This window comes from Aythya marila, assembly GCF_965140915.1.
Source record: "Aythya marila genome assembly, chromosome: 5".
NCBI lineage: Eukaryota > Metazoa > Chordata > Aves > Anseriformes > Anatidae > Aythya > Aythya marila.
In genome coordinates this window covers 23,177,069-23,204,852 of record NC_139046.1, presented here as the reverse complement: position 1 = coordinate 23,204,852, position 27,784 = coordinate 23,177,069, and the positions used below count along the sequence as shown (strand labels likewise).

The window sequence follows — 27,784 nt, the reverse complement described above, 5'->3', positions numbered from 1 at the left end:
AGCAGCACATTTGATTGAGACATGCACGCACAGAGGAAGGGAGTGACATGTTCAGATAACTACTTTTCAGAAAGCAGTTTCAAAGAGAAATGTTAAACAGTTGCATTAAGTTTTTGTTTTAGCATCTTCAATGCTGGGGAACAGGGATTTGCCAGTGTAGCTTACACTGAAAGTCTCACTTTTGTCAGTTAAAAGCAGGTCCTTTCTCCCGTGTCTGAACTTGCAAGGTGATATGAACACTAAGATAAGAATTTGAGTAGTGAGATGTAAAGTTAAAACAGGAAAAAAAGCTCAAGCACAAGTTTTCTCTGCAAATCACATGGATTAATCAGTTTTACATTGCCTGAGATTAACTGTAACTATTTTGAAGCTATAAAATAATTATAACCACTTTTATGCCAAGCCCTATGAATACAGCTTCACAAAACAGCATCTCATTACACAAGTGCTGATACATAGAATCATAGAATATCCTGAGTTGGAAGGGACCCTTAAGGACCATCAAGTCCAACTCTTGACACCGCACAGGTCTCTGGCTAGTTTAGAAGTGAGCTTTAACCATTGTTACAAGACTACCCCAAATTAAGGGACTATAGGAGAAAACAGCAACTACAGCAGTCTTACATGTTCAAAGGAAAAAATGATCTATCCTTAGCAGGCCATCTATAGAAAACTACTATAGAAAATACAGGAAAAACTGCACTTGGAAAAAGAGCCTAAGCAATAGTTTCTGCTCACTAGTTTTGAGTTACCTGTGTCCTCACTCAAGCCTACCATGTGCCAGGTGTAAAGAACCTCCCCTCTTTAAAACACTCATTTAAAAGAGGCACAAGACAGCATGTTTTGTTTGTCTTTGGAGCCTCCTCCCCTAGAAGGAATACAGCCCTTTTAGGAATAAATACAGCTCTTTTCAACTAGCTTCATAACATCATTCTGAATTGTTTCCATCCCTTCCATTATCCCCTGCCCTTCCCACTGGATTTACTGTATGCAGAAGCATGTGTTAAATGAAGCCTTCAGGAACCTTGATAAATTACCCAGATACTCATACTACAAATGCTTCATGTGGTATGTCAGTAAAACAATACATGCTCACAGATTTCGCCTTTGTTTTTAGCATGGTTAACAGGACAGTGTTCAAACCAACCCATTAGCCATTTACTGTAGTTAATGGGACAGGAAAGCATTGAAACCTAAACCTTTAAACTGAGCTTTAGAGGCAAGTGTATAGGTTTAATCTATACTGCCTTTCTACCTCATTCTTTCTAATAGTAATCAGTTATACAATAAATGCTGAAGATAGATTTACGTAGAGCATTTAAGTAGAAGGGATACCCCACCACATTGAGCCTGAAGTTTAACTTAGTCTGCCTTTAAGGTAATCAAGGAAGTACTTCCAAGCACAGATTAAGGCTAGAAACAGCAAGTGGTTTATCCTGCAAATACAATGAAGACTTAAGAATATCAACTATGGCATTTTTAAGTGCTTTATATTTATTATAAAGTATTAATAGTTGCATATGCAAAATGATTCTCTATACTAGAGAATAAAATGACAGCTTTTACAAGTTATGCTATACAGTACATGAAATGCTGCACATTTTCTTCAACTGCTTGGAACAGTATTTGCTATACAAATGAAAAAGGGTAGACTTAAAAGTTTATTATATTTATAATACAGTGTTAGAAAGCACAAACAACGTTCAAAATAAAACGAGTTCCCCCAAAAATCTAAAGAAATCTTTAGATGACATGTACACAGATTATACTCAAGTTTCAATATACACATTATTGTTCTCCACAAGACGCTCCACTTTACTGGATTGCTGGAACATGAAAATTGGAGGTACAAGAAAAGCACCTCCCAAGCCACATAAGCATTGGATGGGCAGAACAGCAATTTCCTGAAGTGTTCTCCGCAGTCTTTGGCTCTACTGTTCCTTATAGCCATATACTGTGGCAACAAGTCAAGAAGAGAGATGGGCTCCAATTACAAGTATTGTCAACGTCAATCCAGTTGTCTGGGGAGTAGCTGGAGTAATTCAAGGCACTCTTCCCAGTGCTGCCAGCCCACAGAACCCCCTGTGCAGGACGCAGCATTTTAAGAGACAACCAGGTCGGGCTAAAGCATGTTCTCAAAGGATATGGAATGAACAGTTCAAGACAAACTCCTTCAGAATGTCCAGTTCAAAGTTCATTCATACTTCACAGGCACACCAGCTTAAGAGAAACATTCATGTCTATGTAGATAACACCTTAAAGCATAACACTTCAAGGTGTTTAGCTGTTTTATGGTTAAAGTGGTGTAACATATCAGCAGCTTTGAAGATAGTGTTCACGGGGCATGTTGAATCTAATCTCACAGTAAGATTTGAAGATTTGAAGTAAGATACTTCACAGTATAACAGTTGTCTCCTTTGCTTTTCCTTCTCATTAAGGGGCAGTGTCTACAATGCGTCATTACAGCTGTTCTGCTTCCAACATTCACCCTAATGTCAGCACACCCCTAGAAAACATACTCAGAGTAACACTGTTTGCTCTAATGCACATGGTATTGACACTTAATTGTAAGCTTCTCCCACAATATAAAATACCTTCTAGATTAAAAGCATTTAAAGATATTGCACTGTTGTATTTTTACTTTTGCCTCCCCACCGCATTCCATGTATTTATGAAACTGTAAACAAGTCATTTCTATACAGCCTTCAGTATTGTACACCTGCCTTCCAAGGAACTGGAATTCAGTGACACCTTCGTTACAGATACAGTAGCCTAAGCACAGTGAAAGTTCTGTCCAGCTGCCCTCTTCATACAGTAACCACCAGGCCGCTCCTCTCACATTCACACCTTCAGCTTCTTCTTCTGATCAAAGTATGCATCAAATCTGGATAATGCATATTCCTGGGGAAATAAGGAACGTTCATACAGTGAACAGTTCTGTTTCTTTATTTGGTATGGGGAAACAGTGAAGATATTTGTGTTACTTTAATCCATCAGCTCAAGTAATTAGATCTATTTGAGAAAGATCTCCAAAGGTGGTCTCGCTTCTAGAATTTCCTACGGTCTTATTTCAACTCTAACACTGTTAGCTGCTACCAGAACATCAGAAAGAATAGAAATTTTAAAAGGACAGGATTTCACTAAGAAGAATGGCTTCTGCAACAGTTCCCACAGGATTTTCTACATACCTGAAAGTTATATCACTTTGCAGAACACTAAGCATCTTGTACCATGAATTACTGATTTGTAAGCAGAAGCTCCCTGCCATTGATACTGTTGCACAACAGATATGAACCTGTTACACATGCACTTGGATAGTGTTCACTTCACAAATTCACACCTACTGCATGGTAGCTTCCCTCTTGCATGGGACCTCTTACTGCAGAAGAATCACTGCACTGCAAGACAGTCATGCCACTGCAGCATCTGCCACATAAGGCTAGTCTATGTAACAATGGCAATCATTTCTGAAATTTATAGAATCTTAAGTGTTATCATGCTAAGGAAAGAGCACAAACTAGTACTGAGTTGATTTAAGTTTTTTGTTACTCCACTTAGAAGTTTAGTTGTGTCAAAAAGCCATTTCATTTACTCTGATGTATCAGATTCCTTAGAGCATACATTTTTAATTAAAACTTTAATCATAAAGATCTTACCAGGTAACCAAATTCAATGGATGAGATCTTTGCTTGTATAATAGACCACAGACCCCAGAAGAAGTGTGATGCAAGGGCAAACCTGAAATAACATGACTGTATTTACCAAGATATCCAGCTATAGTCACAACACTTATTTCAATATCCCATTACAAATGATTCCATTAGTTCCCCCACTGAGTAATATTTTATGTACTCCACTAAATGCATGTCACATGTCTAATATTTGACTTTGACAGATTTTTCTTTACCATAAGGAAAGAGCTTAGTTTCTCCACCCAATGAGGTATACATGCAGGCAGCATGGAAGTTTCAAGACAGCTGAGAACGGTAAGTTACCTGTTAACTTCTATCAACACTTCCTCTTCTAGCTTGAACTTCTCTTCATTGCTCAGATTTTCAAAGCCATCATGGAATGCAGACAGGTAACTGGAAATAAAGTGAAGCTAGAAGGCAAGGAATCAGAAAGTTACAAATTTGTCTCAAAACATATTTGACTTCTTTCAGAACTTAGCAGGCCTTTTCATGTGTTATTTACATTTTCCAAACATTGACACTGTTGAAGTTAGTTTTAAGACTATCAGCAACTCCACTAGTTGCTTGGAAGTTTGGTTTACCAAAGGCATATTAATACTACTGACATTTTGTTACTGCCAGCTTGTTTCAGTGCTGTACTCCCCAACTACAGGATTTTGGTTTTGTGGTGCATATCTACATGGCAAATCATAAATACTCTATCCTGAATGGCTGCTTGTAATGAAGTTTGTAAGGTTTTAAAGCAAGGCAGTCAGGATTGTATCAAGTATTATACATGAGGAAGTCATAGAAGAAAGGGTTTGTGACAAAGCAAGTCCAAACCAGAATCAGAGGGTTAAGATCTGAAAACTCTGGACTCTGGCTTATTACTTATTTTAATGTGCCTACCTGTTGCTTCTTTGAAGGATATTTCAGAGCGCTAGCTTTGAAGAATGGATACTTCTCATACGTGTAATCATACATCCATTCACAGAAGTGATTTCCAATGTCAAAACCTCTGGAAAAAAAGAAAGCCTTTATTTACACACTAGTCATCTGTTCTTGCTTAAGCAAGCCTAAAATCAAGTTTAATAGCACAAGGCTACTCAGAACTTGCTGCAGTTTTTGCAAAAGGAGGTAGAGATGAACTGCACCTTTTTTGCAAGTTAAGATCAATTAGTAAAAATGAGCAGTTATAAATCAAAACTCTACCATGAAAGTTTTACATCAATGCAGTCACCTAAAATACCCAAGTATGCATTACTTCTTAAAGCTAAGTCAGATGCGTCTAACATCAGCATTCTTGCAGGCAAGATCATACTGATCAAGCTACTTAACACACCCCACTTTTATATGTTGGCATTCAGAGTTCTATTTATGTTTCAACTCTGCTAACATTTAAATATGTGGAGTTGTTGGGATCATTAAGTCATCCATAAACACACGACTGAGATGACTGAGGTAAGAACAGAAAGCATTTTGGGTAACAGAAATCCTAGGATCACTGTTAGCATTGTTTGCACAGATGAGAAAACCATTCGAAAGAACTTCACAAAGTAGAAAAGCAAAGCTTTTCCTGTATATATTAGGTACAAGCAATCCACTATTATCATCTTGCCACTAGAAAGAAGTTTTGATGGGCAGACAAGCTATGTGTGTATAAACAGGCTCTCTAGTCCAACAAGCTCCAGCAACTGCAACCATGCTGTTTCTGCTATGCCTACGCAAAGCCATCAGGACCAAAGCTGTTTTGACTGGTTACATTTCTTGTCCACCACTAAGAACAGAACACATCTCATTAGAATGAAGAGATAATCAGCAGTGCAGCACTTGCTCTCACTGTGTCTTTTACAAGGCAATACACATGTTTGCTGATCAGAAAAGACTAAAATGGGTTACCGGTAATTATAGCTGCTGTATTCGAAGTCAATGAGCATCAGCTTTTGTTTTTCTGAATTCTCTCTGCCTTCCAGAAGCAAGACATTACCTAAAAATGGTAAGATAATATTAAGCAAGATAGTGTTAAGATGTACAGCATATTCAGTGAAGTCACATGAACATTACAGAAAAGCAACACCACTTTAAGAACCATTGTTCAGATCATCCCAGTTATCCTTTACATCCACACAGATGAACAAAAGGAGTAGTCAAGTTGCACTGGCTATACACCAGCTCACTGGAAGTTGAGATAATTGAGATAAATACTACAGAACTTGTGAAGCTGAAAGCAAGGTTTTCTTCTGTACAGACCGGGAAGTAGTTTCCCCAAGGGTCCTGCTTCTCCATTACAATGTTTAGCTTGCAGCTAAATCAGGTGACACCATCAGCCTTGGCAGCCCTTGCTGAATTGCTTCTTTTCAATGCTTGAGGTCTAAATTATGCAGCACCTCTCATATGTGCACAGCACTATTGCTGATCACACAACACTTGGGACAGGAATTGCTTTTTAGCAGCCTGAAAGCCATGGCCTTGATTACTTTGCTGCTCTATGTGGCACAACAGGTACCCACTGAAAAGCTCAGCCTTCTGCTGTATGACGTGGTTTAACCATCCTTTCAATTCACTGTCACTACAACTCATCTAAAAGTCAATGAGACTGCCTGTGCCAAGTGATAACTTTTTACTGCCAGTAAATCAATTTATACTAATTCTAATTTCTCTAATAGTTTGCCCCCTACCCATATGTACACCTGTCTTCTATGCCCTACCTTTGCACCAACAGAGCAATCACAGTATTTTTCCCTGTGCCTTCAAATACTTTCCTTCTGCCTTGGAAATTTAACTTGCAAAGCTCACCCCAGCCCTGTCATGCTCAACTCCTCTGGTATCACACCTTGCCCACACCAGCAACAAGAGCCTGAACTCCACCACTACTGAGCAGGCTCTTCAGAACTAAGACCAGTGGCTTCCCCCATACCACCACCTCATGCTACTTATCCCTCAGGACAACCCTTTTCCAGGCCCATTCCTCAGCCTTAGCTACCAAGGCTGGGACCCACAAGAACATGATAGCCCCACATATGGTCCTAGTACAGCATCCTTCCAGCTCAGCCCAGCTTACCCTCCATACAGGGTAAAGGAAGTCCCGGCACAGCATACTCAGCACCTTGAGCCCTGCCTCCTCTTTCCTCACCTCCTTGGAGAACTGGTTTAGAAAATGTATTATTCCCTCCATGACTCCCAGAGAAATTAAGAACCAGACAAAATCCCATTTTCATCAGTAAAAATTGACAACTGCTGACAATCTTTCCACATCTCCATTTTCACCATTCACTGTACTTTTCCATTATTTTTCTTTCAAAAGGGCTACGGGATATCCTACCCTACTCATATTTCAGACCACTAAGAAAGGTATACAGTCTTGATAGGAATCACCCAAGGCTCCCAGCATCAGCTGACCTGCGCTAACAGCAGGTGTTAGTACAGGTCACACGCTTGGTTTAACACAGTTATGACACTATAACCTGTCTTGGAGGGCTGTTAAAGTCAAAGCATTTTGCCTTGCCAGTGCTGCCAGGGCAGTACCAGGATAATGGGACTACCTCTCAGAGAGCAAACAAATGATCAGAAAAAGGCTGAACAATGCATCATTGATCACAGCCATTAGTAGCTCACCTTCCTGACAGTCATTGTGGCAAAATACAACCGGTGATGGAGTAGCTTCAAGCATAGCTCTAGAAAACAGCAATAGAGAACCTAGTCAGCAACAAATCCTTACATTCAGTTCAACTTCCAGGTAAAGGACAAGTTTTGCTGTGAGAATTTTAAGTACTATTCATTTCTGTCAAGACCCAATTTCCTCAATTATGAGCACAAGATCAGGACTGAAGTTGGACAGTGATCAGCAAGTGATTATCAATTTGTAGTAACATTAGACTCAAGTTGGTCACAGAATCACAAAATCTCCAACTTGTCAAGTGAAATTAATAGGGTATTATGCTGTTCAATGTGTTAGAGCAAACATACACATTTGTAATAAAACTGTGTGAGGTGGAAGATAGTAGATAAGCTTACCTCAGATTTTTCATTTCCTGGGGTAGATTGTAACTGAGGAGTTTGTTCAGTTTCCTAGTTTTGGATTCTCTGGTAAATTTAATCCTCAGCACTTGATTTAGATACCTGTTAAAAATAGAGAAAACAGCACAGTGTTTACGTCACAGACACGTCTTCCCGTATTACAGTAAGATTTAAACTAAAAATAAGAAAGTTTAAAAGAGTGACTAAATGAAACGCCCCTCCACCCCCAAAGTTATTTTAAATTCCATGGGTAACTACAGAACATTTTTTGGGTACTCTGCTTACAAGAAATCTTGTTTCATGTAGTTTAAAGTAACATAAAACTTACTTTTCCATTGTCCCAAAAAGCCACTTCGGTTCTTTATTAAATGGCATTTTCATGCCATGAAATCTAGCCATCTTCTCAGCTATTTCAGCGGATATGTCAGGTAAGCTTAGTTCCTCAGTATTTAGTTTCCTGCTCTGTAATAAAATACAGTATTCTGTAAACATGGTTGAGAAATACAAGTACTAGCATGAGATAGTACTCAAGCAATACACTTTTCTTCCATCCCAAATGAACTTTCAGAACTGCTGCCTTTGGAAAAGCCAAGTTAACTAGCCTACCTTACTTATAACTTAGTCAATTTCCTCCTAGATCAAGACCTGGGGAATATCAAATCTCACACCAAGAATATCCTCAAAGCAGACTGAGCAGAAGCATTTAAGAACATCATAAGTACCTGCTCTTGCTGCTGTTAGAGGAAAGTGTTACCCTATAGCTTCCAATGCTATGTTTGGTATCTAACAGCCTTTTTATCTTCATTTATTAGCCTCTGCTACAGCTGAAGAGGTTTTAGATATCTCTCCCTGGCAAGAGCTATAATTGGGCTCTCCAACACCCAGTATAACTGTATCAAATTACAGCCAGCAATTACTACAGACTGCCAAGTATTCCATTCCCACATCCCTGCTTTTCCGGGCAGTCCAGAGACCTTCTTGTCACAACCAATTAAAACAACTACCAGCCCAATAAATAATCATGAACAGAACTTACGGGAATAAATTCCTCCAGTCGCCCTTGTGGAAAGATTCCATACAGCTTTGGACCAAGAGCTCTCTCTGCAAGAATGGCAAACATAACACTTTCCAAAACCATGGCTTCTGCCCCCTTCATTAAAAAAATGAAATAAAAAAACAAAACATAACATTAGCTGGTGCTTCCACAACAATAACTTAGGTATATGCTATAGCTAAACTGCTTCAGAGTAAGAAATTTTAGGGCTAGCTTCAAGAGAACTTGGCATTTTACTAACTCAAGTTTCCTGACTAATAACAAGTGGTAATTAACATGGCAGCAATACAAATGTTTTACTTTCAAGTTTAAAACTGGGGAGGAAATAAGCATGACTTCGATACCAATACATGGGCCAGGTCAAAGGAAGACTACACAAAAAGCAGACTATTTTCTCCTCCCTAACCTGTGGGAACTCTGCAAATTTATTTCCTGAAGCAGCTTATCCTACTGAAGCACATCACAGAAACTATAAATATTATTCTTAGCAATTTTAACACAAACTTTGGAGCACTGCCTTACAAAAGGACATTTTAATTATGCAAGTGAATGAAGCAAGTGACTGAACTAACCAGTTTTTCATTCAGAAGAATGAATTAGGATTTGTGCCTGTTAAGCACATTTTAGGTCTTTTTTTTTTTTTTTTTAATTAAAGGGAGAGAATAGTTTAAACTCCTGCTAAGGAGAGGGTGAGTGGGTGTGAATAAGCATTATTCCTTTGCTATCTTCAAACATGCCTCAATCTTAAAGTTTTCCTTAAATTAATAAACTCGTTCTGTAGCTATCACAGGCCAGACAGCTTTCTTCATACAAAGGCTTTAAAGTTAATAGAAATATGGTGTATGTCTCAAACTACTGAAGTACAGCTTTCTTGACATGTAAGATTAGTTTTAAGTAAACAGAAGCCACAAAATAATAAATCAGTACACCTAGCCATTATATCAACAGGCATCCAGCCGTACTTAAATCCTAGAGGTTTGCTAATTCTTCCCCCATTTGTGCAGCTTGCCTCAAAATCTGACCCACAATTCTTATAAGCATAAGCAGTAAGAGCACAACACAAGGAAAGCTCTCAGGTATTCTGGACTACAGAGCATTTTGCATTACTATCTTCACTGCAGATAGTAATAGACAGTAAATAACTCAAGTTCCACTCCCAAGAGAACTTTGGGCAGTTCCATTGCTTTTTTATTGCTGTCCCCTACACTTGTTATTGCGGTATCTTCTAAAGAAAGTCTAGCATTTCATTACAAAGTACTGGCACAACATTCTGAAGTTTTTATTAGAGTTAAAAGTGAAAAGGCCATCAAGAATCAATTGAGAGTGTACGATGCCTTGTATATGGATGCATTACATCCATGTCCGCCACGGCTTTTCCATCTCCTTGAGGAGGAATGCACGCACCAAAATATACTTTTAATCATTTCACATGCACTCGCCACTATAGCTGTGAACTTTTCAGTTCACTTCTGAAGCCCAACACTAAAGACCAAAAAGCAAATTAGATGTAGGTTACTAAATGTCTACCCCAGTGCCAACAGACACTAAACTTGTGTTACCAGTACAGCTACAGGGCATTTTAACAATCTGAGTAGAGCAATCCTGTTGGCTGTGTCCACTAAGATGTTAGTTCCTTGTTTCCACATCTTACTAGAAGAATCCATGTTTGGATAACAGCAAGTGGCAAAGAAAAGGAATAACCCGATATGACCGGATTTCTCAATTACCCTTCATCTCTGAGAATACCCTATGAGTTCCTGTCACTGCAATCCACTTTCTGCAGGGGAAGTGTTTTTCTGTTCCGATTTCAAACTTATGTATTCCTTGAACCCACCTAGTTTGACACCTTAGCCCAAAGAAAGTTCAAAGAAAATATATGATTCATTAACAAAAAAAAAAAACCTCTAGAATGGTTTATAATCCTAGTGTTTTTCTATAGTCCTTCACCTACAGAGTAGAACTTCAAGTCATATTTTAATAGCAGAGCTTAGAGGGGCCATGTTTTTCACAAGCCATGTGCCTGTTCCTTTTCAAGATGTTCTTTAATACATCAGGAATGACAACCAGAAAGGGTGAGATTTCCTTTTACTTACAGTTCACTTCTGGGTTACTTCTGCCATGTGTCTGCCTAATCCTGTCATGTAAAACACTCTAGAATTTAGAACATTAAAATAATCCAAAACTATGTGCTTGCAAGTTTGTAAACTTCTGTTTCAGCAGTATTAATGACAGCCTCTCTCCATGAACAATCTGCTTCAAGATAGAAGTATAGGCAAACACTACCTAACAGCAGCAGCACGATGACATTTGAGTTCAAATGCTCTGGGGCCTGGCTCTTAAGAGGAAAAAGGTTTAAACAAAGCAGCAAAAGAACTGACTGCTCTAAGACTGGTCACTTGAGAACAAGGACAGTGAGAGCTCTGGAGTAATATAATCTACACATCTCTGGTGCCAGGGTTCCTCCTTCATAATATGTGATGGACCTCCACTCCACACACTAATGTCAAATACAGGTGTGGAAATAAACAGCTCTCTCCAGAGTATGCCATGGACTCCTATGATCATATCTCACTGCAATTTTTACCTAGACTCAAGAAAATTATCAAGTGTCTCCTGAAAACAATTAAATTCACCAATCCAACAGTGAAGTTCCAGCAACATGGAGTTCCTAGCAGAAAACAGTCTACCAGCACTGATCACATCTTAGAATCACTATTTTCAGGCAACAAATGAAGACAGCTCTGAAGTTCAAAGCCTTGCTTCCTGTACTGCAAAACTTCTGAGTTGCTGGCACCAGGGTGGGGTTTGTTTTCTTTTACAAGTTCAGGAACATTTTTATTGGATTTTAGTGGTGGTGGGTTGTAAAATAAATAAATAAATAAATAAATCACCTCCGTAACTAAAAATTCAACAAAGCTTCAGAAGTAGTCCCTCATGAACAACGTTAAAGCCAGTTTAAGCTGAGTTGATTTCCACTCACTAGAAAATAAATGCTTGAACTGTTTTCAGATGGTATTCCCAGAAGGTAAAAAGCAGAAAAGAAAAAAGCAGCACTTAAATAAGATGTACTTCTCCCTCATCACTACCAGAACTATTACAGAACTGAGAAGTGACAAGGAAAGCATCTGGCTAACATGCCAAAATGATATTTCTTTGGAGAAATATCAGGGTAGAAATCTAAACTACCAAATTCTATGCTAATCAAAACCACTTTGTGCTCAAAATGAAGTTCTCTCCAGCTCCGTATCACTTTCCTCAGAAGAGCTGAATGATTATAAAGTATGGATTAGGTAAAGCAGAGTACCAGTATTCCTCTACCACATAAAGAGCCTAGTACCCAAAACAGCTGTAGTGTTATAAGGGTTGGAATCAGTAAAAAGCCATTTAGTGTTGAAATAGGGATGTTTAGTGCAAATGTGGAATGCTTAAATCTTTCTAAACTATGTACAGATACTCACATTGTGTCTCTTCTGTGAAGAAATAGATTTCTTTTCTTTATTACTCTCTATGGTTTCTAGAAATCCAGCCCAGACACCAGGCTACTACTAACTACTGGTTCAGAATGAGCAGACTCGTAACATTTCTCTACTACTTATAAAATTCTGTCAAGTAAGCAAATTTAATTACTTACTTGCAAGTCATTTTCCTTCTGAGACTGTACAGACTCTCCTTTATTACAGGACCTCTATGAATGAGAAAAAACAAACACAATGAGAAGATGAAATTTAACATGATTAACCTGCAACCACCAGAACAAAGGGAGTAGAAGTGCCAGCTACAGTTAACTAGATGCCTCAACATTGTCTTGATCTGTGACAACTACAACACTAGTATCCATCTCATCTCTGACCACAATACTATTTCACCAATTCCAAAACCTTTCGAAAGGATGTGCCACTGAGACCAAGCCACTCCCATAAATAGCCCAGGAGCTGGGTTTCAGCTTTTTTCTTCTTGTTGTTTCCCAGTATTTCAGAACTGGAGTTCAATGTATCAGAAGCTTAGAGGAATGTTTTTAACTAAGAGAAAATTCAGTTCCTCTGAATGACATCTAGGATGACATTCCTCTTGCAGCTAAAGCACTTGTGATAAATTACATAGATTACATAAAAGCTTTAGAAGGACTATTAGTAAAGGCATGTTTTGAGGCTTGCAAAGCACTTGCAGCTACCTTATTTTCCAAAATTCTCATGGCTAGGATTTCTTAATTGTAGACTGTCCAGGCTATATGTGCATAGACCACAATGCACCGGCTGTGCAAGTCCAGGATTTTTCTTCAAATTAAATGCCCACATAAGTGTAAGTATACTGCAGCTCTTACTGCTGAATCAAGCAAAACTTTAACCAATTCCATGTATAATGAATTGTGTTAGGTTTGATAATGGTCATTACAAGGCAGTTTGAGTTATTACAACATACCCTCAGTACCCAAACCTTCAGTGGCACATACTTTCAATGGAGCTGCACATTTAAAATTCAAGATGCGATAAAAAACCTTGTCCTTTAAAGGTCTGAAGGTAAGGAGAAGAGAAAGCAAGTATTTGCTTAGATTTAGTGACAGTTTGTGGCTGCTACTTATGTTGCAATTCCACCGCTGACTGTTTAAACCAGACTAGGTTCAGAGGCCCATAAAGGTAGCCTGCATCTCCACCTTCTGAACAAAAGCATTTCATTGCCAGAACCGGGTGCATACCTTTCTGTTCCAACCTTCTAACATGTCCAAAACAAGGGTGGAAGTAGGAACTTAATAGAATACAGTTAAGCAACACCAGCTGCCTTAAATACAGTACAACAAGCTAATGATTTACACAAGCTATGCAGTTACAGTACTTCAGAAGCTATAGAAGAAGTATAGTTAACAGGAAACGATGGTCTTTCAGCAAGTACTTCCCATTCCACTAGGACAATAAGCTTAAAACAAGACAGTAGGAGAACTACTATTAGTTTATATTCCTTTCAGGGAAATTAATAAAGTCAAAACATTCACTAAAGCTAAATGTGTAGCTACACAGTAATATTAAAGTAATTTACAGAGGGCTTCTCTGAACAAGCATGTCCTACATCAATACCACTATTTCATCTTACAGATTTTTCTTGAACAGTCAGAAAGTTACTCACCATCCAGGAGTCTTTCCTGATTAATGGTGCTCTCAGAATGGGTCAGTTCATCAGAAGGTAAGCAGATTAGGCTTTTCCCTAGAACCTGAACTGGCATCCGCTTTACAGAAGTCATACTGTGTAAAGAGCTAGCCAGTTCTACGAGTCCACCTCAAATTAGCGTTGGAGATATCCCAATGGCACCTACCGTGCCATTAGAAAGAGGCAGTTAGGGATGTGCACCGCAGAGTCATCAGAAAAGGAGACTTCTGCAGCATCCCTTCCTCTTTTCTGTTCCCTCAGCACAGAGCGTTATTGTCAAGATGAGAATGAATATCAAGTAATTTGTAAATAACTTGAAAATGTGAATGGGAGCTTGGAGAGGATCAGTCTTCACAAGTGGCCATGTACTCAGCCTAGAATTAGGAAAGCCTCTAGTACATGTGGTCAAGGAACACAAAGTAAAGCAGGTTGCAGTTTTATATAGCAAGAATTTTAATTTAAGAATTAAACTCAAACATTTCATACCATGACATTTTTCATCTACATTTCTAGCTTGTGTTCTTGGCTGAAACTCCAATAGCACGCTAACTAAAAAAATCTGGGAGCTATTTACATCTACAGCAATGAGGACATTTTATTTACCCCAGAGAACAATTAAGTAACTCCAGGTTTTTAATCATTCCCTCTAAACAGAAATATCAACTAGTAAGGGGCATGCTGTCTACATCTTTGGGAGCAACCTATTTAAAATAGTTCAGTGTTCTGTTGCTGCAATAAGGCTTATTCTCAAAGCACATTAATAAATCTCACTACAGTCTTAGCAATTGAGGATAACTAGATGCACAACAACATCAGAAGTTGTTTATAGTCTCTACAATTTACTGATCATGTACATTGATTTTAAGGCAGCACAATTCAGGTATGAGATTGAAGTCCTACAAGGGGTGACACTCCACATTACCTGATCTCTGACTAGAAAAAGATGACCAGACAGTGCTTACACTTCTAGCAACTTGAGAGAAAATAGAGTTCTTCCAGCACTTTCTCCTTATTTTATTATTCTCACATTTCTCTTGTAGCTAGATCAACGCTACATAAAAACACCAAATGGCGTGTGACAGAAGAATTCTGTACAAAGGAGGGAGGAACTTTCACCTTTTTCTAAAATAACTGTTGGCTCTGCCTGCAAATTTAATTCTTAGGTTTTAACTCCACTTTTTTGAATATACTCAGCTGTATTTGTGTTCAAGTTGGTCTAAATCAAGGTAGTGCACTATTTTCAAATCCTAAGGAATTACAACACCAAAAGGAACTGCTTGAGAAGTTACAGAAGCAACCTATGCAGGGGAAGCTTTTTTAATTTCAGAAGCTAGTGGAAGACATTTATTTGAACGGGATAGGAATGCGAATTTTAGATTTAACAATACCTGTTTCTTCTCCTGAGGACCTGCCCTTGATCACTGATGGGAACTGAAACTAGCCTGCTGAACTCCTAGAGCATGAAATATTCACAGTTCAAGTCTTACAAAAGCCACAAAGACATCTCTAATCCTCTTCATTTCAAGTTACCATTCTCTTATGAGGGAGCAGAGGAAAGGAAGGGGCAGTATTTTGGTATTTTGTTATTGCACTAAACATTCAGATGCACAGACAGTAGCTGGTGCTACATAAGCCTTATTTTTAAACAAATGAAATCCAGTACTAAAGAAAATGAAAGCTGTAGAGAACGCTCCAACTTCAGAGATCTCATACTATACCGTGAATCGTGTCTGTCACCTGGAAACCAGAGTGCTCTAGGCACGATCGCATGGGCAAGCCTGCAGCAGAGAACACATGCATATACAACTAAAGTGGTACATTACCCCCAGAACACCCTTAACTCCACCCAACACAAATATATCCCCGTAAGAGGTGCTTGGTTTCTTTCAAGCCGTCTGCCAGTGCCAGGGATTTGTAGTTACTCCATGCTACAAACAGACATGGACACCAACAACCACAGAAGACGTTGATAATTACAGTTACACAGCAGTCTGCATTTTATTTAGTTAAAAAAAATAAAAGGCAGCAAGGCAGGTATGGGAAAAGATCTACCACAGAACAGTGGCAACCATTTATACTTATTCCGTGTCTGCTCACAGAGAAGTTGAGAGAGCAGAGATGAAAATTAGGTACACTGGTTTGGTATTCCTCATTTATATACAAGATTTTGGTTTGGCTATTGCAAAGTAACAGAGCCCCAGTGAATCGGAGTTCAAGGTTCTTTTGACATGTGTAGAAGACTGGGAATCAATTCCCATTTTACCTTTTGATAGGTGAACTTTGAAGAAATTCACCTTAATTTGTGCTTCTCTGTTGTTGACGCTAGCACATGTTGCAATCCTATTGGCATTTCTAAGACTTGGGAATTTTTGATTGTTCTGAATTTAAGTAGAACCACTGCAGTGATCTGTATGAAATCCAATCTTCAAGTCTGAACGTTAAATACCACTGTTGGAGAACCTTTTGTGTCAGTTGTTTTAACTGAACACAGCCAACAGTTATGCCATTTTGCAATGAGGAAGTTTTACTTTCAATGCTCCCCTTTCAATTTAGCTACTAAGCTGGAGCAATAATATAAGCAGCAGAGTAAGACATTTCCCTTTTTCCAATGTATGACATATCTGCATTGTGCCTCAAACATTTGAGTTTTAATGTGGTTAGTACTTTAACCTGTCACAAGCACAAATTCTTCTCTTAAAAAAAAAAAATTTCTGCTCAAGGATATACTCAAGAGAAGTCCTTGATTTTGAAACATCCATGCCAGTGCGACCATTCATAGTAATGGCCAAGTCAGGTCAGTTCATATCCCCCCAGCTCCCCCCAAAACATTCATGCACACAAAAAAATTGGCTTAAACATATCAGCTATGACAGAGGAAGGCACAGAGCCTTCCCTGTGTGGCAGCTTTAGCCAACTGGCATGGTTTATATTGGATGAGTTTCATGTACTGACATTTGTGTCTTCCAAGATTCATAATAAGCAAACTGGGGCTATTTTCAAACTGCAAAGAAAGGTTCTTTTAACAGGTGGCTCGGAGAAAATGATGGATTATTCACTCTTCAGTTAGTATCAGGTATCTATTTTTCATATCTATGCTATTCAATGTTTTAACTTAAACTCATCAACTGTACCTATATCAATTTGGTATGGATTGCTACAGATCTATAGTATTTACAGCAAGAAATAAGAGGAGCTGCTATCACTGTTTTGCACTCCAATTTCAACAGGAAATAAAATGGACAAGAGTTAAAACATGCTACAAAGGCTCAAACAAGCAGTAACTACTAATACCCAGTGGCAGTTAAAGTTAAGTCATTGAGAACAAAGTCTCAATTTTAACATTAAGGTCTCAGAATTCAACTTGCTAACCAGTGTCCCTTAATTTCTATGGGGCTTTAAGCTTCAGTGACATTAGTAAAAAAAAAATTATCAAATCACTCCCTTATGACAACAGGCTTGTCATAAGATTCTGTTTATGCCACCTTGAAATTCATACAAATCCTAAATGAGGCTTTCAAAATACCCCAATAAAACAGTTTGCTTATATTTTAATTTGTACTTAAGGTATAGGGGCTGGAAGAGACAAATGTTTATTGACAAAAATTGTGAACCTCAATGCAATCTGAAAGTTTTACCTTGGGACTTTCTCTGCTTACTTAACCTTTAGTGAACTGCACCAACAAGAGCAGTCATTTCACTGCCACTATGGAAATAAAGGAAGTTAGACATCTCAAAAGATCCTTCAACACCAAGAGCAGAAAGGTTAGAAAGTTATGAACACACTTTCAATTTTCAAACCAAATTAGTTCTCTGATTTTAGAGACCAAAATTTTGTTTTGATTTCTTCAGTGAATAGGGGCACAGAAAAGACAAGTTCAGAAAAACCCTGAGGGAAGAGAAGGGCAACCAAACTCTGAAATCTACATTTCCTTTAAAAAAACAGGAGAAAAAGGAGAAAAGCTACATTTCTTCACAGCTCTTGGGCAACACAAGTTCTATCACTATGTAAGTTTTACAGCCCATGATCCTACTGAAGCCTTCTACGTATCAAGTCAGCATTGCATTAAAGCCATTATTATGAAAAAATGTTATCAACCCTAGTGACTTCAAAAAGTTTCCCAAAGTTTTTTTCCTCCACTTTGCTTTTGATTTCTCTTAAGCCAAAGGACAGACTATTTAAGCTGAATCTAATAAATTTCTACACACTTCTCTTGTTTACCAGTTTAACTTTCTCAACACACGTATGGTGTTGTAGCCAAGGGTTCCTTGTTATTTCAAGCCACTAGGATCTTGTACATATTTCTGGTAGTTTGCTACCATGGCAAAGTTAGTATCTCACATTACATAATAAAATACTTTAAAGCCAGTTAAGTGACAATATCACTGGTATTTTTGATAGTATGCTTGATCAAGGCAGCAGATGCAGGAAGAATGGGCTGAAATTTCAAGAACAATCTCCTGCAGATATTGGATCAGTTACTCAAAGCAAGTAACTGATAAAGCAAGTAACTTTGATAGATACTGAGTATTGGAAAATATCACAAATTTATAATAGATAATGAAACCAGACCCTCAAAGTCAAATTGACAACATCCAAATGTAATTTTACAAAGCTGCAATTTTTTGTAAGGTTAAACACTTGTTATGATTTATTACAGAAGAATCAAATGTCTAGCAGAGATGGGTAAGAAAAGATCTGCTGTATAGTCCTATAGTAATAGCCTGTAAGCTTTAGAAGAGATCACCTTTACAAAATTGTCTTGATTTTAAACCTTGCAATTTGAAACGGATTTGCCAACCATTTCTCCTAAGGCTTGACAAATTTCAATGTTATTTCCGTTTTGCTATTTTTACTGATCAGATAAAAGAAAAGGAACAGTGGAAGATTTTGGTAAATGTCTTAAGTTTCTACACCAACTACGGGGCACATCACGCACTTAGGAAAACGTATTTTGGAATGAGATAGCTATATGATATTGATGTTTGTGCTTGATTTTTATTCTAACACTACAGATCAAGTTTTCCAGTAACAGTTACTCATGTCCCTGAGAAAATGCTTGAGCATTGTATCGGTTAAGTTTGACAAAAACTTCAATCTCAGATTCGTAAGTGCTACCAAGATTAAAATTAAGCGGTTTAGTCTCTTGCAATCTTGCTAGTTATGCCAGAGCCCTACAATACTGTACAGAAGCAGATTTTAATAACTTTTCTGAAACACCACAGTCCAAACTTAACACCACGAACAAAACATTACTGATCAAACGGACAGCAAATGAGCCTTCAGCTGATACACGCCAGTCAGGATCTGTGTAGAAAGGAGTGTAAGTTCTAGGCAATAACAAACTATAAAGAACTGCCTTAAGCTAACAATCTACCCCACTGCCACTAAAACATTCCCAAATGGATAAAGCAGCACACTTGCAGTGTGTCACAGATGAAGATCTCCAAACATAGCACAATTAAGCTACAGAAGCCCTCCCACTCCCAAAGCACTCTATGTACTCACCATCTGCAGGATTGCACCATATAAGCGCAGGAGGACTTTCCGTGGTTCGTCTGCAACTGTCTCAATGGTATCGGGTAGAGAGCACTGAAACAGCATGTTGCTGAGGCCACCTCTGCAAAGACAAGGGTGATTAGTGATTATCTAATTTGGATGAGCATGTATGGAGACATACTAACATACCTATACACATGACAGATCTACTCTCATGAGAAACAATTTTCCAACACTACCAGTAATCCATAAGACTTCAGGAAAAAGATGGGCAGCCCCATGCTTCCTAACATACAGCTCACTGTAATCCACATTACGGTTTGAGCTATGAACAAACTGTAGTGAAACACATTACACAGCTAAGATGTGGACTTCTGTTAATGTAAATATTTTCAAGACTCCTAACTAGTCTTGTCAGAAATACTTTTTTGCACAAATGATCGAGATGACAGTAGTTTCACATCATGCAGTGCATACAAAACTAGGTGTGAATTAAGAGCTGGTATCACTGAGCTGCCAACTACAAGAATTAGCTACAAAGATTTAAAAGCTGACTATCTGTGGTACTGATGCAAGTCATACTGTGATATCACTCTGACTCATTTTAAGAGTAGAATTAAGTTTTAAATTTGAAACAATTCTTTAAAATAAAGAAATCACCCAGTCTTATCAGATAGGACACAAACTGGGGAGACCTGTGCTTCAGTCATTGGGGGTTACACAAGTACACTGGCTTTTCATATCATCAGGGAAAAAGTGACAGCGTCTTTGTATGCTATGGATTTATCAAACAAAATAGATACTACATTAGAGGTGAATTTCCTTGGTTTCTGGTAGTCACATTACAGACAGTCTAGTCAACTTTTTTTTTTTTTTACTATGTTGTCTAGATGCATCACCATTTTTCTTAATATGATCACAAATACACTTGCTGCAGCAGATTTTTTCCTATTTCTACTTCCTCTTACAGTAGAGAGAGTACCACCAGAATGTCTGGTTTACTTGCAGAACAGAAATGCAAATCAGTTCTACTGCAACACCTGTCTCATAATTAAAGAGACACCCTTCAAAAACAGATACAATCCAAACACAGAAGCTACCAGTAAAGGGATGAGGAAGCAGAGATTTAAAAGCCAGGTAAAGAAGCATGCTACAAGTGATATTTATCCCCAACCCAATACTCATCTCAACATTTTTAAGTGATTTTCTGGATTCTCTTACAATCTTTGTGGAAGTAGTAAAGACTTTTAGGGGAAGGCTACCAATTAAGTGGCAGACAGTTATATACGGGGAGATGACACAGAAAAGCTGACTTACAGACACAAAGCCAATGACTGAGAAGGAAAAAAAAATCAGGAGAACAGGGTAAAACAGCAGCTGTGCAACACGCTCAAGAAAGCGGGCAGAGGAGAACCAGGTGGCTTGGCAGGCATTCAAAAACAGATGTTTAGAGAAGTAACATGGAGTAACTTTGAGCCATGAAGGTGAACAGGTAGAAAAACCAGATGGAAAGGGTATCAAATGAAGAGCAAAACCCTACTTTCAGAGGGGATCAACACTGGTTAGTTATACCAGCTACACTTTGGAGTTCACTGGAACCATTCCAAGACAGGTTTTGAAAATCATCTTCCAACTTTTCTAAGTCCATAAGGAAAAAATCAGTATTTAAGTAGGAGGGAAACACATTGGAACTGACTTCATAAAAAACACTGGGATAGAGCTAAACAAACACGGTATGAACACTTAAATTACTTGAACACACACTGCCTGCATTAGAAGTTACCTCTAATCAAGGAAATTAATACAGGAAGGTAATAAAAGGTATGCTCCTTCTAAAAAGTACTCAGCAGCTTAACACAGTTAAAGGACCCTTAGATAGATAAGCTACTAGTTAGTCTACTACCAATTAATGAAGGGTAAGCACTTCCAAAAGGGTCACCTTTTTTCAAAACTATTCATAACCTCCCCAAATAACCACAGCAATCAGGTGTACTTATGTTTGCATTCTGATTAGGCATGGATTTCCTTCATTGGAAACAAAGAATATGGACTGCCTCATCCTATGATATCATGTACTTACTTAACTGGCATTCATAAACGTCATTTGTACTAACACAGCCAAAACAGCAGTAGCAACTGAAGAACACACACTGCTCAACTGTTGTGAAACCAGAATCTGCAAACCAACGTGACTGTGTTCTCCTTACAGTGGTGAAAAGGCTTTTGCCAAAATAAATGCAACCACCAGTTCCCGTGAGCTAACACATTCTTAAAGTTCAGCCCATCTTCTCTTCCTCCCAATCAGAAGATACCAAGCAATTTCTCAAGTAGTATTTTAGAGAGGAAGTTTCCAAGAAGCACAGTAGTAACTGTGCTAAAACCTAAGACTTTAGAAAGTACTAGAGTCACCAGCACAGACTACTAAGGATGAAAACAGAATCAGGCAAGTCAGATTACAGAAATATCAGTGTGGTGGTTTCTGTAGCCTAGGAACACTGCCTAGGAACAGCGCCACTTTTTCTAAAGACTCTCTCCCTTTAACAACTTATTATGTCAGTAGCATTGTCAAGTGAGCAAAAGTACTTTACAAATACATTTTCTGTACTGACTCTTAAGGAGTTAATCATGCTCACATATATATCTGAGATCTTCATCAACAGTTTTATACTTTATCATCACTGACTGAGAGTATTTGCATGTATTCCATGAATACAGAGTAGGATAGATGTTAGGACGATTAGGAAAGCCACATATTTAGAAGCATAAATGATCAGAAAGGCAAACTCGGAGTGAGCCGAGGTGAATAATGGACAAGTGTGTCCTTTAAAACCACAGATGTTTGATCAGGTGGGATGACTGCGCATCGACACACCACACAGCCTGTAAGCGAAACCCTGAACTAGCGTTGGCTGGACGAGCATACAGGGCAGCCACACCGAAAGGCGATGCAGTCCTGCAGGAAAAAAGGCGAGGATCCTGCACACATCCCTCAGGGCTGCCGCAACTCCCCCACCTCACGCCCAGGGGCTGCCAAAGCCCAGTCTCCCACAAGCTGTCAGCGCGCTGAGTCACGAGCGGTGCTCGGCACGGCCAGAGATGCTCCCCATCCCCGACACACGGCATCCAGCCGCTCATTTCTGCGGCTCTGGGCATCCTCGGAGCCTCTTTTCCCCGGGGGAGCCCGGCTGGGGGCACAGAGCGGCTCCCCGTCCATCCCCTCACCCCCCGAGATGGCGGCGGAGGATGCAGCGAGGCTGGGGCTTTCCGAGTGTCCGCTCCCCCCCCCCCCCCCCCGCGGTGCGATGGAAGCGGCCGGACCCCAGCGCTCCCTGCCCTACCCGGACCCCACCATTACCCGCCGCGGGGGGTGGGGGCGCACCACAACCGTAGGGAAATAGCGGGGGGGGGGTGGAGGGGCGTGCCCGCGGCGCCCCGGGGGAGCGCGGCGTGGGGCGCGGAGAGGCGAATTTAGGGAAACTGAAGGGAAATAAAGCCAAGAGGCGGCCCCGGCACTGACCTGATGGGGTCGATGCGCAGCTGCTCCTCCCGCAGCCCCCGCCAGGCGCCAGGCAGGAACTCCTTGCACCACAGATAGGCCCTGCGCCGCGTACGGGGGTCGAGCGGCGGCTCCTCCTCGCGGGCCGGCGGGGGCAGCGGGGAGGAAGGCGGCGGGACGGGCTCCTTCCCCTCGGGCTCGGCGTGAGGGAGAGCCGAAGGGGGCTGCCCACCGGCGGGGAGAACACCACCGCCCCCGCCGCCGGCAGAACCGGGGCTGCAGCCGAGGAGGAGCCCGAGCGGGGACGGGTCGGCGTCGCCGTTACAGAATTTGGTCTTCATGGTGCGGGGAAAAGGCGGTGAGGAGGCCGTTAGGGCGATGAGCTGACGGGCGCGGCTGGACTCCCCCTCCTCCCACCACCCTTCCACCTCCAGTGCCAGCTGCGAATGAGCCGCGCGGCCGCTGCCGGCCGCTTTTTATAGGCGGCGCGGCGCGAGGCCCCGCCCACCTCGCGCTTTTTCTCTGCGTTCTGATTGGCTGAAAGGGAGAGTAGGGGGTGCGCGCCTTCTCCAGGCTTCCGGACGGCCAACCTTAGTGGGGAGGGGAAAGGGGCACGTTGATTGGCTGTTGTCATGGTGATGGGCGAGCCTACCTGAGGGCGTGTGGGGGGTGCAGAGCAAGGTGACTCCCCCCGCCCGCCGCCCCCCACCCCACTCAATGGTCGCGGCCCCGGCCGCCTCAGGGAGGGGGGGAAAAGACCCCCGGGGGCCGGGGGACTGCGGGCAGGGGGTTCCCGTCATGTGCGGCTCTGGGGGGCTGTTTCTGCGCTAATCGTGGCCCTGGGGAGCCCCCGCTGCCCTTGGGGGGGGGGAAGCGTTGCCCTGTGTGATGTGTGAAATCCTCTCGTCGTGTTGCTGTGAAGCAATAAATCACCTTTAAACTCCGAGCTGCCTCTGCGCTTCCTTCATTTTCTTGTCCGCTCTCGGTTATCCTCCCTCCTTTGATGGCCTTCTGCTGTGGGGAAGAGGAGCTTGCGGGCTCTCCTGATAATAATTGCCGTTGTTTTGTAGGTGGTTGATGAAATGGGATTTGGGGGTTGTGGGGGAGGCTGTGGCATGCTCCTTCCCTCATCCCTCCCTGAACTATTTCTCATTTTGTCTCCGTGCGTCACTGTGGCACTCCAGTGCTGGAAAGCCCCCAAATAGCCCAGGGTTTGGGTTTGTTTTGAGAAGTGGAAGGGCAGCTCCAGAACTGGCTTCAGAACTGCTTTGCGCTTGCAAAGTGGCTTCAGCACCGCTGACGCTGCCATGGCTGAGGCATACCAGGCCCTAGTTTACGGGAAGAGTGAGGTATGGGTCAGGGATGCCAAACTGGAACAGAAGATTCCTTTTTCTTCCTTTTATGCCTCAGCTTTTCATGTGGAAATAAAATCCCGTAATCAGAGCATGGACTAGGGTGCTGGAGAGGGAAGATGCAGTGGCTGCTGGAGATGGCAACTCAGGGCTGGGGGGGAAACCCCTTCTTTTGCAGGCCCCTGTTGAAGTAGCTGAAGACACTTTGAATAGTTAAATATCAAAAAACAAAACCAAAAACCAGTTCTACAGATGGAAAGCTCATTCTGCAACAACCACCAGTGATTTCTGCACGTGCAGGAAGAAGCAGAAAATAAGAGAAAATTTTGCCTTTCAAACTGTCCTTTCTGTTTCCACATGCTTGACCTTCACACTACTTTCTTGCAGCATTGGAAACAGGACTTTTAGGTTTGTTTTCTTTCTAATTAGAGTTATTTGAGTGATTTTTTTTCTAGATTGCTTTTAATGTGGAAAGAGAAGGCAGAAAAGTCAGAGAGTGAAATGGCTTGTTTTTCCTCAGTAGAGAGTATTCTATCCACTTTAACTTCGAAAACTCCTGCTTGTTGATATTGGCCATTTCATCGACATTTGTTCTTACCAAGGCATGAGCTTTGCTTTAATACTCAAATAATCTCTTTCAAAGCCTCAGAGAACTTGGAAGGAGATACGAAAATCATGGCTCTGTTTGTTTTATATCCTTCTGATTACAACACACTCACCTTTTCGTAATGTCAGTAACTTAGGCTCCAGTCGTGTAACGACTTCCGTTTCGATACGTAGTCTGGATCTGTATGAAGTCTATGCACATATTTCCTAAAGGAAGCAGCTAAAGCCATTTGTTTTGCTCATTACATCATTTATTATTTTAACACTGTATTAGTAATTAGTAACTCATTGTGATTTCTTGTTGTATGTACGAAAAGGGTGTAGCTCACTTGAAAATCGTTCAGAATGTTTTACAACAAACACAGTCTATCTTCTGGAGAGCCACACACGTGTACAGTGCAATAAAGGCAAAGAACAAACCAGCAGAGGAACACGTGATAGGAATAGAGGTGAGTAATAACAAGGGCTTGCAGGCTTAGTTCATATAAAGGCAAATCAATATGTTACTTCTAAAAAAAAGTCTTTCTTTCATTATTCCCAGAAGTAAATGTGGGTTAGGGAATTCACTAAATTGTTGGTTAGATTTCACAAAACATGAAATATGTCCCCCACAACATAACTAACTTTCTGCTCTTACCCAAGATCTCTCCTCGTTGGGCTTAAGGCACACAGGAGAATCAATGAATGAGAAATTCACACTGCTGTTCTTCATGCAGTATATTTTAAATGGATGAAAAGAGAAAGGTTCTCATTCCATAGCTACTAAGGTGGTGTTTTCCATAAGTTTAAAGTGCGTTCAAATAAAACAATCAGAAAAAATAAATAAAACAAACATCTTCCTTCTACTGGGATACGTGTGTTGTTTTTTTCTGCTACTAAGGAAAAATTTCTTAAATAATACATATAGTCAAATTCAACAAAATTAAGGCTTCTGCTAACATCAGAATATACTGAAAACTAAAAGGCATCAGAAAAAAACAAACAACACACACACACAAAAAAAAAAAAACAAAACCAAAACCAAACAAAAAACCACAACTCAAATAAGGGAATTAAGTACCGAATTATGAGCTCAAACACTCCAAGACTGAAAATAACTAGAATCAGAATTGAGAACCGTGATTATGTTCTCAGCAGCAACTGATCCCTCTCCCTATTTCCATTTCTTGTGTGCTAGAAGCACCTTGTTGTTAAGTAACACTGCACTATTCTACCCACTGGATTAGTCAATCGACCTGCCATCTTCTTAAGTAATGGAAAAAGGCAAATGCATCTTCATGTTCCTGATGTCAGATTTTATACCATAGCAACCAAGCTGCATTAGCACACTATTTTTGGAGATAGCAAACACAGGTTCTGTATTTATGTTCAATTTTCGATTCCATCTAATAGGTTAATCTACAGTAGTGTCTAATAAATGAGACTTATTAAGAGAATAACTCTTCAGCTGCCTGCATCCCCTGGATAACCTACCTTGTCCTGTGAAGGAAGTAATGCTGAGATAAGTAAGAGTTAGGGCACAGACAAAACACGAGCGACTAATTATGCTGTAAGTAAGGAATGATCTGAACTAAGGTTCCCTGGGGCGCAAAGAGACTCCAGAGTTTGTATGACCTTGGCTATCAGCATGGAGTGACACAAAACTTCTTGTCACAGAAGCCTCCTTTTCCCCAAACAGGAGCTCACTTCTTTTTTCACTGTAATTTACTTTTTCCTCAACGCCCATACCATGACCACATAATCTATTCTTTCAATAGCTGAACAGAATGCAGTGGTCAGTGAGTCTACTATGTCCTGTGAAATAATGAAGATGCTTCTTCACCAAGTCTGGATGGAAATTTCTACTTTTCACCCATTATCAATGCAGTCAGTCAAATATTCAGTCACAAGAGAGCATGTCTTCTTTCTCTCTATGACAGCATAACACGAAACATTGGTCTTTATTAATTTGTGTGATATTCTAAAGCTATGAAGTTTTTTTCTTTTTCTTTTTTTTTCTTCTTTTTTTTTTTCTTCCCAGTTTTCTGTAACACTTGTATATCTTCAGCAAAGGGAATTGCAGTTGGATTGACGCATGACTTTATTCACCCCAATTGCATTAGTGTGGTAGAAATTGCTTATTGCTCACAAAAGAGCTAAGTCTAGAATTCTGACTCATTGCTGCTCTATTTTCTTTCACAAGTCTTTCTCATTATTATACAGAGAAGCAGCAGATTTTACTGGCAAGATCAAATGCCAGCTAAGCCCAGAACTGCCACATGACACAGGGAATGACACTTGTGCAGAAGGATGCGGATACTTATATCAGCTGAAAAGCTTGCAGACGTCTTAGCAGTTGTCAATAAACATTCTTTACGTACCAGGAGCGGGTTGCTACTGAGATTCTGGATCCCATTTCTGAAACTAGGCTGAGGCCAGAGACTTTGGCACGGGAGCTGTGCAGTCATTGCGAGTGTGGGTGAGAGTTCAAGGCTGTCCCCGCGTCCCTCTGCCTGGCAGCTCACCTCCTTAGGAGGGGAGCATTTTGCTGTGGCCTAATTCTGTGTTCAAATTGCTCTTGGAGCAGAGAGCCTGCTTCAATGGCATGAAGCTGCAACAGGGGAGGCTCGGGCTCGGTTTTTGGAAAATGTTCTTGACTGAGAAGGTGGTTGGCACTGGAACAGGCTCCCCAGCGAAGTGGTCATGGCACCGAGCCTGCCGGAGTTCAAGAAGTGTTTGGACAACGCTCTCAGACATATGGTTTGATTTTTGGGTGGTCCTGTGTGGAGCCAGGAGTTGGACTCGATGATCCTTGTGGGTCCCTTCCAACTCGGGATATTCTCTGATTCTATGCTTTCATTTTTCAGCTCCTTGGTTCTACGTCTGGTAAGATCCATGTTGAATTTTAAACAGATATTAAGGGTACTGTTTCTTATTTCTTGCATCAACAGCCAAAAAGTGCTACTCTGAAAG

The 27,784-nt window shown here is 40.5% G+C and overlaps 1 protein-coding gene across 2 annotated transcripts; it reads right to left on the bottom strand.

Moving 5' to 3' along the window:
* Positions 1–1,471: 1,471 nt before the first annotated feature.
* On the bottom strand, positions 1,472–23,304 carry CHKA (choline kinase alpha). Of its 2 annotated transcripts, XM_082761638.1 has the most exons (12): positions 22,896–23,304; positions 19,388–19,499; positions 12,374–12,427; positions 8,725–8,838; positions 8,017–8,150; positions 7,686–7,790; positions 7,287–7,345; positions 5,571–5,658; positions 4,581–4,689; positions 3,996–4,102; positions 3,657–3,738; positions 1,472–2,901 (listed from the first exon to the last, which is right to left on the bottom strand). In XM_082761638.1, exons 1-12 carry the CDS (start codon positions 23,213–23,215, stop codon positions 2,842–2,844), a joined length of 1,344 nt encoding a protein of 447 aa, XP_082617764.1. In that variant the 5' UTR covers positions 23,216–23,304; the 3' UTR covers positions 1,472–2,841. The 2 variants fall into 2 exon arrangements, with proteins under 2 accessions (XP_082617764.1, XP_082617765.1); XM_082761639.1 differs by lacking the exon at positions 12,374–12,427.
* Positions 23,305–27,784: the final 4,480 nt, after the last annotated feature.

Excerpts from the sequence above, each read along its gene's own strand:
- CHKA (XM_082761638.1), bottom strand. The coding sequence starts at position 23,215 with ATGAAGACCAAATTCTGTAACGGCGACGCCGACCCGTCCCCGCTCGGG. Across the intron at positions 4,103-4,580 it reads ATCCTTCAAAGAAGCAACAG|CTTCACTTTATTTCCAGTTA; the intron begins GTAGGCACATTA and ends CTTGCCTTCTAG. Across the intron at positions 2,902-3,656 it reads CCATTGAATTTGGTTACCTG|GAATATGCATTATCCAGATT; the intron begins GTAAGATCTTTA and ends TTATTTCCCCAG.